The sequence below is a fragment of the Candoia aspera genome, chromosome 1 (genome assembly GCF_035149785.1).
Source record: "Candoia aspera isolate rCanAsp1 chromosome 1, rCanAsp1.hap2, whole genome shotgun sequence".
In the NCBI taxonomy this organism is placed as follows: Eukaryota; Metazoa; Chordata; class Lepidosauria; order Squamata; family Boidae; genus Candoia; species Candoia aspera.
The window spans coordinates 70,351,361-70,365,812 of NC_086153.1; the positions used below are offsets into that span (position 1 = coordinate 70,351,361).

Sequence of the window (14,452 nt, forward strand, 5' to 3'; positions counted from 1 at the left end):
TGAACTGGTGAATAACTGAAGGGCTACAAAAAGCTCATCTTTTATTTAAAGGTAGATTTTTCTGTGAAGATCCAGGATTGGAAGAATATTAATTAGATATTAATAGATAATACCTGTTATGAATTTCGTGATACATCACTACAGAGACACTAGAAAATCTTTCTCAGTTCCAAAGTAGAGGTCTTTTTTTTCCTTAAATGATTTGAGTGTCTGTGTGTGTGTGTGTGTGCAGTCATGTGACAAACAAAAAGATATTGTGCCTGTACAAAAACACAATAAAGATCAATCACTGAAAAAAATGAAATGAAGGTGAGAAATGAGCTATGTCCTACAAACCCACATTTCTTTTTATATTTCCTGAACGTGACCCAAACATTTTTAGAGAATTCTTTGGATTTTGTTTCCAAAACTTGTGACTGTCCAGAGACAATCTGCAAATGAAATAAGCCAGAAGTTTATAGGTCCTTTGAAAAATATCATCATGTATCTGGAGACAACTCAAAGCACCAGTTTTATAAAACTGTCATGAAACAAATGTTGGAAAATTGTTTCCTACACAGAATATGAACTCATCAGAAGACTTTATTGAAAGTGAACAACATTCAGAAATGGAGCACAGAACAGGTAAGCTATTTTGAAATAAGAAACCATCTGATTAAGCTAATCTGCACATTTCTATGGCTCCAAAATAAATAGACATGTCATTCACCATGTCTAAATATTGTTTCTACAACATTCTTGTGATAAAGCTTGGAAAGGTTAAATTACTAGTCATTATTTACCTTGACTAATGAATTTCTCCATGTTGTCTTTAAAGGGCTGGATGTGTTCTTCTAATGAAAACTGGCAAACTTTGCCTGCTTCTGTCTCACATGCTGAAAATTAAAGTAACATGAGGATTTGAAATAAAATGTTGCTTTACAATATTCATTATAAAGAAAAGTAGATTTTCATTTACAGTTTCACTGTGTTGGGCCCCAACAGACATTTAGGATGAGTTGCAAAGACTTATTTCTCACTGCAAAAGCACATACTTTTGTTGGGTTGGCATAATTACTGCCACTTTAGTCTGGCTAAAATTTATCAATGACAGCATGGATAAGATTGGTTGTGGAAATCTATGTAAATTTAATTTTCAGTATACAGGAATATAACTGCAATAGCTCCTTATCATTGCAATGCCACATATCTAGAATAAAAATGCATCACCAGAAAAACATTAACATGCAGTATCACAGTAGCAGTACCCTGTCTGCCGTATAGAGGACACAACTGTTTGCTTTTCTGATGCAAGCCAAACTTTGCATCATTGTGGATGCATATGCATGCAGAATCCAGTACCCAATCTGAATGTCACTTAAATACAGCATATTGGCCAAATAACAGTACTTTAACATGCAAATAAATAGTCTATATGTTATTGCTTTCATTCTCAAAACAAAACAAAAAAATAAGTACTGAATTCTACTGGCTTTCTCCAAATTCCAGCTAAGTAAGAAAATGTTAGTAACATATGGCTGTGAGAGCTGGACCATAAGGAAGGCTGAGAGAAGGAAGATAGATGCTTTTGAACTGTGGTGTTGGAGGAAAATTCTGAGAGTGCCTTGGACTGCAAGAAGATCAAACCAGTCCATCCTCCAGGAAATAAAGCCAGACTGCTCACTTGGAATGATATTAAAGGCAAAACTGAAGTACTTTGGCCACATAATGAGAAGACAGGATGCCCTGGAGAAGATGCTGATGCTAGGGAGAGCGGAGGGCAAAAGGAAGAGGGGCCGACCAAGGGCAAGGTGGATGGATGATATTCTAGAGGTGACGGACTCGTCCCTGGGGGAGCTGGGGGTGTTGATGACCGACAGGAAGCTCTGGCGTGGGCTAGTCCATGAAGTCATGAAGAGTCGGAAGCGACTAAACAAATAAACAACAACAAGAAAATGTGTACTGAATAATTTATCTTTTATGGTCAACAAATAATTGAACCTGGGTCTGCCCAGTATAGGTCGACTTAACATCCTACAGGCCTTACCAAGATAAACTCATAAAATTCTCTTATGTACTGTAATTGACATTCACCACTTCAGAGAACAGCAGAATAAAATTATGAAAGACCTTTAAAATGTAGAATGGTCTGCAAAGTTGTGGATAACCTTAACCATTTTATTTCAAATCATATTTTTAAAAAATCAAGCTAAGTGCTTATGTTCATGCCAGGATATTGAGCTGACTGATGTATTTATCAGGTTACCAAGATCACAGAATTTGTGGTTATGCTTAGTTTTGAAGTTCACATAAAAAAGTTAAACAATGAAAGCAAAATCTAAAGACAGAGATCTTAACTATTAAGAATACACAGTTGTGGGTTTTATCTCACATATAGTCCTAAAATCTGCTGGCATTGTCCAGATGAAAACATAGAAGAATTTGACAGAATGACAATTAAAATAAAGCTTCAAACTTGTAATGACTGGATTTGATCAAGCAGTCTGGTAGAAAAAAATGACAACATTTTGTGGCAAAACCTCATTTTTTTAATTTAAAAAAATAATAAAAGGAATTAAGGTAGCTTTTCTCATCCTGGCACCCTCCAGAAATGACTGGGAATTCTGCAAGAAATACTTCCAATAAAATTTAAAGAAGACTGGGTTAAAAATGTACAGCAGCTTCTTGTTGATTTAATTCCTTAATATTGCTTTTACATAAATTTAAAACCAATGGCACGGCTTTGAGAATAGAATTGTTTGGGAATCAGACCATGGGAATGGTGCATTCAAGTTAGATCAGGAAATGAATATTCACTTAAAACAAAATTGCTGGAAGTCTCACTGGAAGTAGTGAGAGTTGTCTCTTAATAAGGGAACCTGTTTTGTTTTTTAAATTAACTAACTTTTGCTGCCTGAAAAGATTTAAAAAGACAGTACTACATCTGTCTTACAAGGATAAGCTTTTAAAACTCAGCTACAATGATTTACCAAGGCTGAGATCACACATGCTTGTAAACATGTTTAACAACCCTACCACGTAAATTCTATTGACCTCAATGAGACTATTCATGGTTACCAAGTTTAGCGTTTATAGGCTCTGTGTCTAAACAAACGTGATGTTAGGTCAATTATACAGTAAGCGCGGGAGCTGCGGTGCAATATAAGCTTGTTTTGATCGCTTCTGTGGTCTCGCTGACTTCTGTTGCCTCTTCAGGGAAAACCAGTCTGGTTTCTGACTTCAACAGTAGAAGATAGAAAACAAAATCTACATGTTTAGAGTAAAGAATGAACCATTGCCAGTCAAAATGGGGTGTTCTTATTCTCTTTAAAATTCTCAAAGCCTTGGATACAGCAAAAACAATCATTATCTAGAATTGTCATACAACAGACTCAAGATCGTGTGTGTGTGTGTATGAGCTGACACATTTTGATACCTGAGTATAGAAGAAAACATTGATGTCATTATTAACAATTAATTAGATTCAGTATTTTTTATTATATCAATCCCTGTCTTCTCTCTTGCCCAGCTGCAGACACAATAACTGGACTCAATTTAATATTATGGCAACACAAGGGATGTGGCATCCACAGCATTCGTTTCCAACTCTCCCTTCATGCTCCCTTCCTTTCTTCCCTCCCAACCCACAGACATGTATGTATGTATGTATGTAGGTAGGTAGGTATGTACAGTATGTATGTATCTGGATCCCAGATTTGCTGCTGCTGCTAACAATTTACTATTTGTTTGACAAAATAGCATGACATGTCCAAAATAGCATGACATGTCTTTCCTGGCCCCTTTCTCCATACACATTCTTCTGAACAGCTTGTTTCCAAGCTTCTGGGTAAATGTGAAATGTCTAATATGCATTGCGTAATTTGTTGAACAAGCAAAAACAAACAATAAAAACAACAGACCACAGTCAGTTAAAATACAGTTTGGGGTCAAATATTGAAGAGTGAAAATGTTATAAAGTTCAGCCAAACTGCTTTTAACCTGAAATTGGAGGAGGATATTATGATGCTGAATCTCAATTCACCTCTGGAGAACGTTGTATTAAAATACATTAAAATTGATTTATTTTACAAATTCAATAGATGAGTTTGCCCTAAAATCCCTCCATTTAAAAGTGGAAGGATATGTGTGCCATGAACACATCTTATTTGCTGTTCTGAACATTCTTCCAAACTAATTTTTATTAATGTATAATAGACACGTGCATTTTAAAACATTCTTTACAAGAGAGTTCTCATCTGATCTGACTGCCCCACAGCCATACAGAAATGGCGAAAGTTGGGAACTTTAAAGAGTGTTTGGAATGTAACATAAGAAGGGGAAATTACATTTAACTGTGAGTGACACACCTGAAGAGAAAGACCTCTTATTCTTCTAGTCACTTCTTCTGGGGAAGGATTGCTCTGACCTAGGCTAATGACTGTTGGGGCTTCATAAACGTCTCCCAGAAGCGCCTTGTTTGGAGTTTTAAGGATAGTAAGACATGACTCAGAGACTGAATGAAATCTTGCCTTTCTTTTACATATGGTTTCAGTTTAGAAGTCTGGATACAGCAGTTGTTTCAGTCAATTAACCCTTTCAGCCATGTTTGCAAAGACTACTGCTGTCTGCGGATGTGGCAGGGATGATTAGCTGGCCACAAGAGCATTCTATGTGGCAATCCGAAGAGATGGTTCAGCAGCAGTCATGCAAACCACTGAAGACTTGAATAGCCTCATTACCTTAAACTGAATCACACCCAAAGAAGCAGCTCTTGTGGGCTGCTGTTCTTTACTCTACAGAAACACAGCTTTGGAGTGTTTTTACATGTCAGCTCCGCAACTTAGGTCTTTGGATCAGCATGGCATGAAGGCTCCTAAGAATGGTTCTACACTGCCCTCTGTTGGGGTTACTGACCTGGGTCAGCCAGTGGGTTTGTTTTGTATTCCTTTAGGTGATGGATCATCTGACATGTCCCTTCTCAGTTGTATAATTTTCCCCTTAAAACCTACACATGTACATGCACACTCAGTAATCACACATATGCAAACACACAAGTTGCTATTCAGAGCAAAATAGATTAGCCGTATCTATAGAATAACTGGAAAGTTTATCAAGAAAAATGAAAATGTTAAGATGGCAGAAAATTAAAAATGAAGGTTCAGACAAAATTATGGAATTTTCTGTAAGGAATTATGTTGGGTTATGTTTTACTTCAGTGGTAAACTGTTCCTTAATGTTGACTGTGAACTAAAGCAATCATATAGTTCATTGAAGTAGATCTAATGCAAGAAACAGTATGGTATGCTCTCAATATAGTTATGTAATTATAAGTTATCACTGAATAAGACAGAATGTATGAGGAAAATATTAAGATTGTGCCTTTCTCCATACTACTAAAATTCATATTTTCTGATCTCTTAAGCTTAAAGTTACATACAATCACATGGATGGATGAAAATAAAGACTCTGTAGACTCAGACTTGGACTTTGATACAGTTGGCATTTAGTTAAATTATAAATAAGTCCTTCCTCATTGATACTGATGTTTTTATTTGATTTTTTGGGGGGAAGGAGTGTCTTCAAGTCAGTGTTGATGCTTGGAAACTGCCTGGACAAGCCCCTGCAGTTTTCTTGGCAAGATTTAGGAACTGTTTTGCCACTGCCTGCTTCCTAGGGCTGAGAGACAGCGACTGGCCCAAGGTCACTCAGCTGGCTTTGTGCCTAAGGCAGGACAAGAATTCAAGTGCCTTAACCACTACACAAAACTGGCTCGCCCTTCCTCCCTCCCTCCCTCCCTCCCTCCCTCCCTTCCCCTTTAAAAAACAACAACAGAAAACAGTGTTTGCCAGCTCATGCCTTTTAGGTTAATTAATAGAAGTGCATAAATACAGTTTCTCGATCTAAATACTGACAGTTTCTCTGTGTTTTCTTCTTTAGAAGCCTTCCCTGTTCCCTTCATGTATATATAAGATCAAAATACTTACTCTGGCCAGTCCTCTAGATGTCTAAGGGTATACCCTTTTGAATGGCCTCTCTGTACGTATGCCTTGCTAAAGCCTTAGCTGGCAGCACCCTAAGAACCAATATATCTCATTGCCATCAGTCTTATTTGCAAGCTATTTTTTTAAAATATCTAATAAAAAAATTATGATCCAGCAAAGAGAGACTTTCAGAGTGCCTAAAATTAAATTTCCCAAACTAGGATTACACTGCAGGAATTGTTGAAAGAAGTTTGCATGTTACAAAGTTGGGAATAAGTCTCTCTCAACTTAAAGAGGCTTACTTCTGGGTAGATGTGCATATTTGTGAAGCTTTGTTCCTAACTAGAACTGAAGTCTCTTGCAAATGTACACATTAAAGCCCTATTTTCAGTTCGCTCTAAAATGTGTTTATGTGAGTGCACCCTAAGAACCAATATATCTCATTGCCATCAGTCTTGTTTGCAAGCTATTTTTTAAATAACTAATAAAAATATTATGATCAAGCAGAGACTTTCAGAGTGCGGAAGAGTGGGAAGGATGAAGCTTTGCAGAAATTGATATAAATGTTACATGTAAAATATTCCTGTATTGTTTCAGTGGACTGAGCTTCTCTTTAAGACAGCAAGGTGATTTAAATCTTGTAGCAAGTACTAACATTTTGAGTGTGGAATGAGTGAATTACTGAAAGTCATAACTTGACACAACTAGATCAAGAAAGACTGGTGACAGCCAGGAGAGATCAAAAGCAGATCAGGTTGCTTAACAAACTGTATGTCACTGAACTGAGAAAGGCTCAACTGAGGATCCCGGAGAGCTGTGAAATTGAAGGGAAAATAATGGAGCCAAACTGGTAGATATATTAATAAAATCCTGAGCTGTCTCAGACCCTTTGTTTATTAGAATGTCTGGTACATAACAGATTAATGTCCAGCCACATAAAGCTTTAAAACAAATGGAAAAGAAACTGGTGGCAGCTGAGGAGCATGGCTGGTGAAATATTATATAAATTGTTCCTTCAACTACAAAAAAACTCATGCTATAAACTACAAGAAAGGTCCCAACATGCCAAAATATATCTAATATATATAAAATTATGCCTTTTTTATTTAATATTCCTGAAGTCTTTTTCCTTCTAAATTAACAAAGTCCAGTGCATACTTCTCATAAAACAAGTAAACAGATAAAATGTGGAATCTGTGTAGTTACTATTTTAAAAACAATGCAAAAGCAATTCTCCCCTTTAAGGAAATTCAGTTTAATTCTCCTTTTTAGTCCTTTGTGCACTGAAAGTTATCCACTGATTATGTACCATAAAGTAAATATTGTAACTGCAAAAATCGTTTATGTTTGTTTGGTTTCCCACAGAATAGTATGACTATGAGATGCAGCAAGTTGTACTACCAGTCACTAGAATTAAGTGATTCCTCTTTTTTTGACATGGGTTACTGAAACATTCAGGTACAGGAAGAAACTTCCCATGAAGGTAACTGTGTTTCAGCCATGTAGTATTTAATTTTGGGAGGGCAGAAAGAACTACTTTATATGTAGCAGGCATATAAATTGTGCATATATACCAACACTGCTGGTTGCATCTACAGTATATTAAACAGCATCATCTTGTGGTCCTGAGGAGTCATGCCTTATTTGATGCTTTGCCTGCCCTGTGGTACAGCATTCCCTGAGGGATCCAGCTGGCCCCAACCCTATTGGCCTTTTGCAAGATGCTGAAGAATTGGATGTCCCCACAGCCATTTGGGCTGGGACCCCAGGAATATATTACAATATGGGTTGCATATGGATTTAATGAAGTACGTCATTGTTTTTTGGTTTTAATCTCTGTATACCACCCAGAGTCACCTTTGTGAGATGGGCAGCTATACTGTACAAATTGTTTCTAAACCAAACACAACACAACACCCTGGAAACCATTCAATACACAGCCTTCTACTATTAGTGCCATTATCCCTTTTGCCATTTGCTTTTTTTATTGGTGGCTCAACAATCATATATGTTATGCTCCCAACAGAAAGTCTCACTCTGAGTGGTAGACAACTCTTGGGTGTATAGATCCTATCTATCTATCTATCTATCTATCTATCTATCTATCTATCTATCTATCTTAAACTTTTAAGAAGGAAGATAAAAACTAACAAGAACTAATATTTAGAATGAAGGGAGGAGGAAAAAGAAAGAAATAAGAAAAGAACAAAGCTGAAAGTACAGGAAAAAGGAAAAAAAGAAAGAAAATATAAATAAGTGACTTCCAATTTTCTTTTACAGCAGCTATAAGTATAAATGTAAATTAACCTCTTACTCCATGGCTACAGCATTACTTACATTTTTTCTATAATCTGTTTTTTTTCCTAATCATCAAAACCATATATCATAATTTCATTTTTTTCAGTTTCATGCAAAAAGTCAATAAGGGGTTTCCAGTCAGCATTAAACTTAGACAATATCTTATCTCTAATGCCAATTTAGCCATCTCAGCAAGTTCCATCATCTTCACCATCCATTCCTCCACTGTGGGTAAAGTCAAAACTTTCCAAGGTCAGTACTATCTCATTCCTCTCTAGTCTGAGACAGAAGCTGTCTTCTGACTTATGTTGTGTTACCCTTCTTTTTGGTCCGGCTGCTGTCGTCTCCAGGAACATGACTTCAGCTCAAACATTCCAGTGAAGTGCAAAGTGCCATGCCTTCATTGTGCATACAGCAAAAGTGATCTGACTGTTACATTTCAGCCTTGGTGATAACATTTTCCCATGTCTCTTGGAACAGTACATTAGAGGAGGGAGTGCCAGATGAGTGGCAGAAATAGTAGTATCCTTCAAGGCTTCCAATACCACTAATTGTAGGGCTGGGCCTGTAATGATAAACCTTACTAGTAAGTTTTCATTATTATGCATGTGTTTAATATCAGCACAGAAAGTGCTGATATACTATTCTTATGTGTGTTCCACACTATATAGAGGCGTGTGCTGCAAAACTGCATGATAATGTAAGAACTGAGAAAGTCACCTCCCCTTCCCCTGGCTCTCTAGCAACTGGTGTTTAAAGCAGGATAGGTAGCCTGTTTCTGGCTGAGAGAAGGCCAAAAGACACAAAGAAAGGGAGATGAGAGGTCGGGAGAGGTCATTCCTTGTTTTTTAAAGCTTTCTGATGAATTCATGAATTTATCTATTTGTTTATATGATCAAGTTCCCAAGATTCCAGGTGGTTAACAAAGATATGTATTATATAATATATACTCTGAGGTATAGTGAATATGAATATCTCTCTCACAGCATCATTAAAAATAAAAAAAACTGAACATCAAGTGAAGAGTTAATAATTGGTCACCAAATGTCTACTGAAACAGGACTGCTTTGATGGCTTATAGAAAGCTAAAAGAAGGGGGCCTGGAGTATCTCTGCTGGAAAGGTATTCCAAAGCTGTGGGGCTACCATTGAGAAAGACTGCTTTTGGGTTCAAGACCCATCTAGTTCTTAAGCCTGGAAGGCAGATTCTAACTACAGGAGATTGTCCTTAACTTATATAGGGTATAGGCTAGAGTTTAATGTGTTTCCTGCCTCACAACATCAGAAAACAATGATGCCATTTTTCAGCATCACGACCAGAGGGACAACGCACCACACAAATAAACTAAACATCAATGGTCTTTCAAATATACTGCTTTTGATTCAGGTCATGGAATCCTGCCAAGAAAGAGTAGTCCTTTAATCCATTAATGGGTCTAATCTCCCTATAAAACCACTGAAATTGGTTGTCATTTCTAAATTCAATGACAAGAAATTCCTTTATTTATTTTTTTGTTTAAAAGATGTGTATGGCCACCCATCTTAAACACAAGTTTGGGTGGCTCACAACAATAAACCATAAAATAAAAAAAATTAAATAGGTATTTGATAAAAGCATACCTCTAATTATTCCTGCATTTACCTTCAATCACTGATCTTGAGTTTTAGTATCTTCTCTCTCCATATTTTCAACCCCATGTATGATTTCATATTCTAATAGTTCTCTGCTTACCTATCTTCTTTCTCAGATAAATATCCCCAAAGCTACAATCTTCTCTTGGGAGAAGCTTCTTTAGCCCGTAACACTTTTTAAAACACTCCAATACCCTTTTTTGAGGTGAGACATCAAAAACTTTTATTATAAATTATGTTATAGTTGTACCACTAATTAATTTAAGGGCACCATTTCACTATTATTTTCAGTATCTTCCCAAATAGTTAATACCACATTTTCATACATTTATTCATTCTCACTTCAAAAACCTATTTTCTGATCCATCACTGCTAACCCTGATCATAGCATTTTTTAAATCCAGTTCCCAAAGCAAGAATTGTTTTTAATTATTATATTTACCATGTTTTAAATAACTACTGTATTTATCAATGTGTGTTTGTGTATATGCGTGCACACACACACACACTTGATGAGTTGATATCTTGTTCCACTATGTATCACTTTGGATTTGTTTTTGCTGAATTACAGTGAATTTATTATTTTTAAAGCCTGTTTATCCAGTATGAAGATATCCTTTTGGAATTCTTTGTGAATCATCAGTCTTAGTTTCAATCCTTGGAGACCCAGAAAATCAGGGCCTGCCTATATAATGGAAATCAAAGTTTGGCGAACGTGGTTAGGGCCAAAGATATTAATTCTGACAACTGGAAAAAGTTAGCATATTTTATATCAGCCTTTTTGGCAGGGGAGCTCCCCATCCATATTTTTATTTTATACATACATACATACATACAGTATTATATATCTATAATCCTTACAATAGGCCTTTAAGGCCTGCCAATATTTGTATTCCCATATTATCATTAGCATACTGCAGAGAAGGGTGAGGCTGAGAAACAGGACACAAAATTCTCCACTATGTTTGTGGGCAGAGGAACTGGGTGGGTGATTTCTCCAACCATTTCTCAAGGGTAACTTCCCCTCCTATTAACGACAACAGCATTGAAAAAGGTGGGATGAATTCCTCCTAAAACTCTCCTGGGATTTAACTGATGCATTGGAAATCAGACAGAATGCACACCACTGAAGAGATGATTCTACAATAAGAGAGAACATTTCCACATACCCTTTGGCTGCATTTTAACACAAAAAGCCCAAGGCTATCACATTCCTTCCTTGAAAGGATGTTTAAAACTGCTTGACCCAAACAGGCCTGGCTGCCTAGCTTCCTGATTTGGACACTGTATTTGCCGCACAATTAAGATAAAAAGGAAAAACACTGTAGGAGAATTTCTCTGCCCTGCACTAGACCGAACAATAGCAAATTGCCTACGAGCAACTAACACTTGTGGCAGAGATGAGGTTTGACCTGAGCACTTTCAAATCTTCCTACTCTTGGCCAATTTCCTCAGATGCATTGCAGAAACAAGCAACAACCTTGGTGGATCATGGATGTGGACTCTTTTGCAGCTTAAAAGCAGAATTGTATGAATGTCTGTATGAATAGAAATCCTTCTGTGTTTCATGAAATTAACTTCCAGATAACTCTGCGCAGGATGTAGCCTAACAAGTCTCTGAGGTCTGTTTTAGAAATATACTGATAGTTTTATGAAGTCTTCAGCAATTTCTTGATTAAATTTGATTTCTTGAATATTGAGCCCTGAGAAAAAAATCCATATATTTTAAAATATAATTACGTTTTCTAATTGATATATTTCAAATTTGCAGCTGAATTTTCTCCAGTTTCCTTTCTTGAGACAAATCCAGCTAAATCTCTAAATATGATTCAAAATGCAACCTAAGGTCTGACATATATCTATCTTTGAGAATTTGACTGTCATAGTGACTTTCTCCAGTATCTTTGGCTTTTTCATTGCCATTTCTTGTACGCTTGCTGGCACACATTAGAGGTATCTACAGGCATTTTTTCTCATATCTACCTCAAAGGCAAAATGACTATGAATATCAGAAAGCTATTACCTCTCAAGTCTTTTTTAAGTTTGCGAAGTTCCTTATTGAACTCTTCAAATTTTAGCTGAGAAGCTTGAAAAAGATCCTGTGGTTCTGGAAGAGGGAAGATGCATTGTTCTTTTCCAGCATCCTGGCAAAACAATAAGTAGTCTGAATAGATAAGATAACACTGAGACAAGAACTATATATTTCTCCATCTTTCATTAAATATATTATCAAAGTGATTCAAGAGCAAACACCACTTAGTGCAGGGGTGGGGAACCTGGGGCCTTCAAACTACTTTTTTCTGGCTCTTCTAAATTTCTGTAATATGATTTCTAACTGATAGTACAATCTGTAAAGAGAATGTTCTTGATTGGGTAGCATATAAATGTCAGAAATAGTGGCAATCCAGTCAATTATGAAAGGCTTGCTTTGACAGATTTTAGTCAGTGATACTACTGAGGGCATGCCAGCAACATATTTCCCTTCAAAAAGTATCTAAGCCATCAGCAAACACCAATCAAATTCATCAATTGCCTTCATCACATGCTTAAGCAATCAGGATATAAGAGATGAAATCCAATATTGTGAAAGGAAACACCTGAACATGCAATGGAACATTAAAACTTGCCTTCATACTGTATACTGCCTATCCCCTCAAACACCTGCCTTAGAGGTTGAGAAATGCTCCAAAGTAGATTTTGAGAGTGTATGAAAGAGTTTGTGACCTTATTCTTAGTACTCTCAAGAATAGTGCCCCCCACTAGATTTTACCAAAAGTTTTTATATTAAATGACAGAAACAAACAAAACTCTATCCTAAAATAATAAAAAAAAACAGGTCAAATGGAAGTCCATACTTACCTCATCAAAATTACGCAAATAATATGAGACAATATATGACAGAAGACTTCTGCTGTTGTCCTGTGTAAGATCAAAATTAAATAGCATTTATATATGAAATATATTGAAATTTAGATTGAATAATTTCTACATGCATACATTTAGAGTACAGGTAGTCCTTGGTTAACAACCACATGTCCAGCAACTATTTGAAGTTACGATAGTGCTGAATGAGGAGACTTACGACTGGTCCTCGTAGTTGCGGCTGTTGCAGCATCACCGCAGTCACATGATCATGATTCGGGCACTTGGCAACCGGCTTGCAATTATGATGTTGCAGTGTCCCACAGTCACATGATCTCCATTTGTGACCTTCACTGCCGGCTTCCAACAAGCAAAGTCAATGGGGAAGCCAGCAGGAGGTCTCAAATGGCATGTGACATTGCACTTAACCACCGTGCAGGATTCGCTTAATGACTGCAACCGAACTGCTGAGGTAAGTCAGTGTGGTCACATGATGTCGTACTTTACAACTGTGTGACTTAGTGACAGAGTCGCCAGTCCCAATTACTATCATTAGGTGAGGACTACCTGTATTATACTAGAAATCAAATGAACCCCAAAAATAGAAGAGAGAAAAAACCAAAAACCTTTCATGTATGTATGCAATGGACAATAGGGAATTTTTATTATCACTTGTAAGACAATATAGTAACTCTATAGTATAGGCAAGAATTCTAGGAAATTTTTTAAATAACAGGTCCTTTTTACTGATCATTACAAATGACCTTTATCCAATTTATAATTCTTTTTTATTTTACTAAAATATAAAAAAGGAAAATATAAGCAAGCAATGGGAAGATTGCTTAGATGTTATATAAATTCATTATTAAATGGAAAACTTATGAAGTTTTAAAACCACTGAATATGCTTATTTTTCAATATTATTTATAGGAAAAATATCAGAATTTTAGAAGTGGTAATCCAATGAACTAGTGATAAACAGGATTTAGGGATAGAAACATTTGTCTGTATTGGCTTTGTTCAGTTTTTTTTCATGAACACAAGTTTATGTTAACCTACTTCACTATCATTTTGCAAATTTGGAAGAAAAATTAGCACAAAACTGACTACACATTGTCACATCTCCTAGTATGCCCATTTTATACTTTTTTTCTAACGTAGATACTTTCTGCAAACATTTTGTGAGGCTTTGAATTACAAACTACAAAAATCTGTAATTCCAGTTTGTAAATAGATATTGAGAATGAAAATTGGGTAATATCTTGTCAATTTTTCTACTACCACTAGTATCCAAGAATTACTATAAGGCTAAATATATGTTTTATTTGTGCACCTGGAGATTTCTTCTCTTCGGTTTTTTTTTTTTTTTTTGAGGGGGCGTGATTGGTATCTTCTTGATTGTGGTCTTTGGAAACAGAATGCCGAACTAAACGAATCTAGGGTTTGACTAAGTGAACTATTCTTATTTTACTAACGTTCTTAAATTCTTTCAAAAAGTCACAATTCATTTGGAATCCCACTAACAAAGGGAAACCCTTATGGTATTTGAAGTGCAATGAGTGCTGAATTTGGAAAAATGTTCAAACAGAAAAACTATAAAACAAAATAAGCTTAGAAAAAAATACAACAGATCTGATTGAGCATCTTATGTAATATACTATAAGCACGGGCAAATCATGCTGAAGAAAACAGAACAACACA

At 36.1% G+C, this 14,452-nt stretch overlaps 1 protein-coding gene across 1 annotated transcript in view; it reads right to left on the reverse strand.

Annotated features, from left to right (window-relative positions):
- FMN2 (formin 2) overlaps nucleotides 1-14,452 on the reverse strand; it is a 172,989-nt gene that overhangs the window by 36,936 nt on the left and 121,601 nt on the right. Inside the window, 3 exon segments of the mRNA XM_063306373.1 lie at nucleotides 783-875; nucleotides 11,913-12,033; nucleotides 12,749-12,808. Coding sequence (XP_063162443.1) covers nucleotides 783-875; nucleotides 11,913-12,033; nucleotides 12,749-12,808 — 274 coding nt within the window.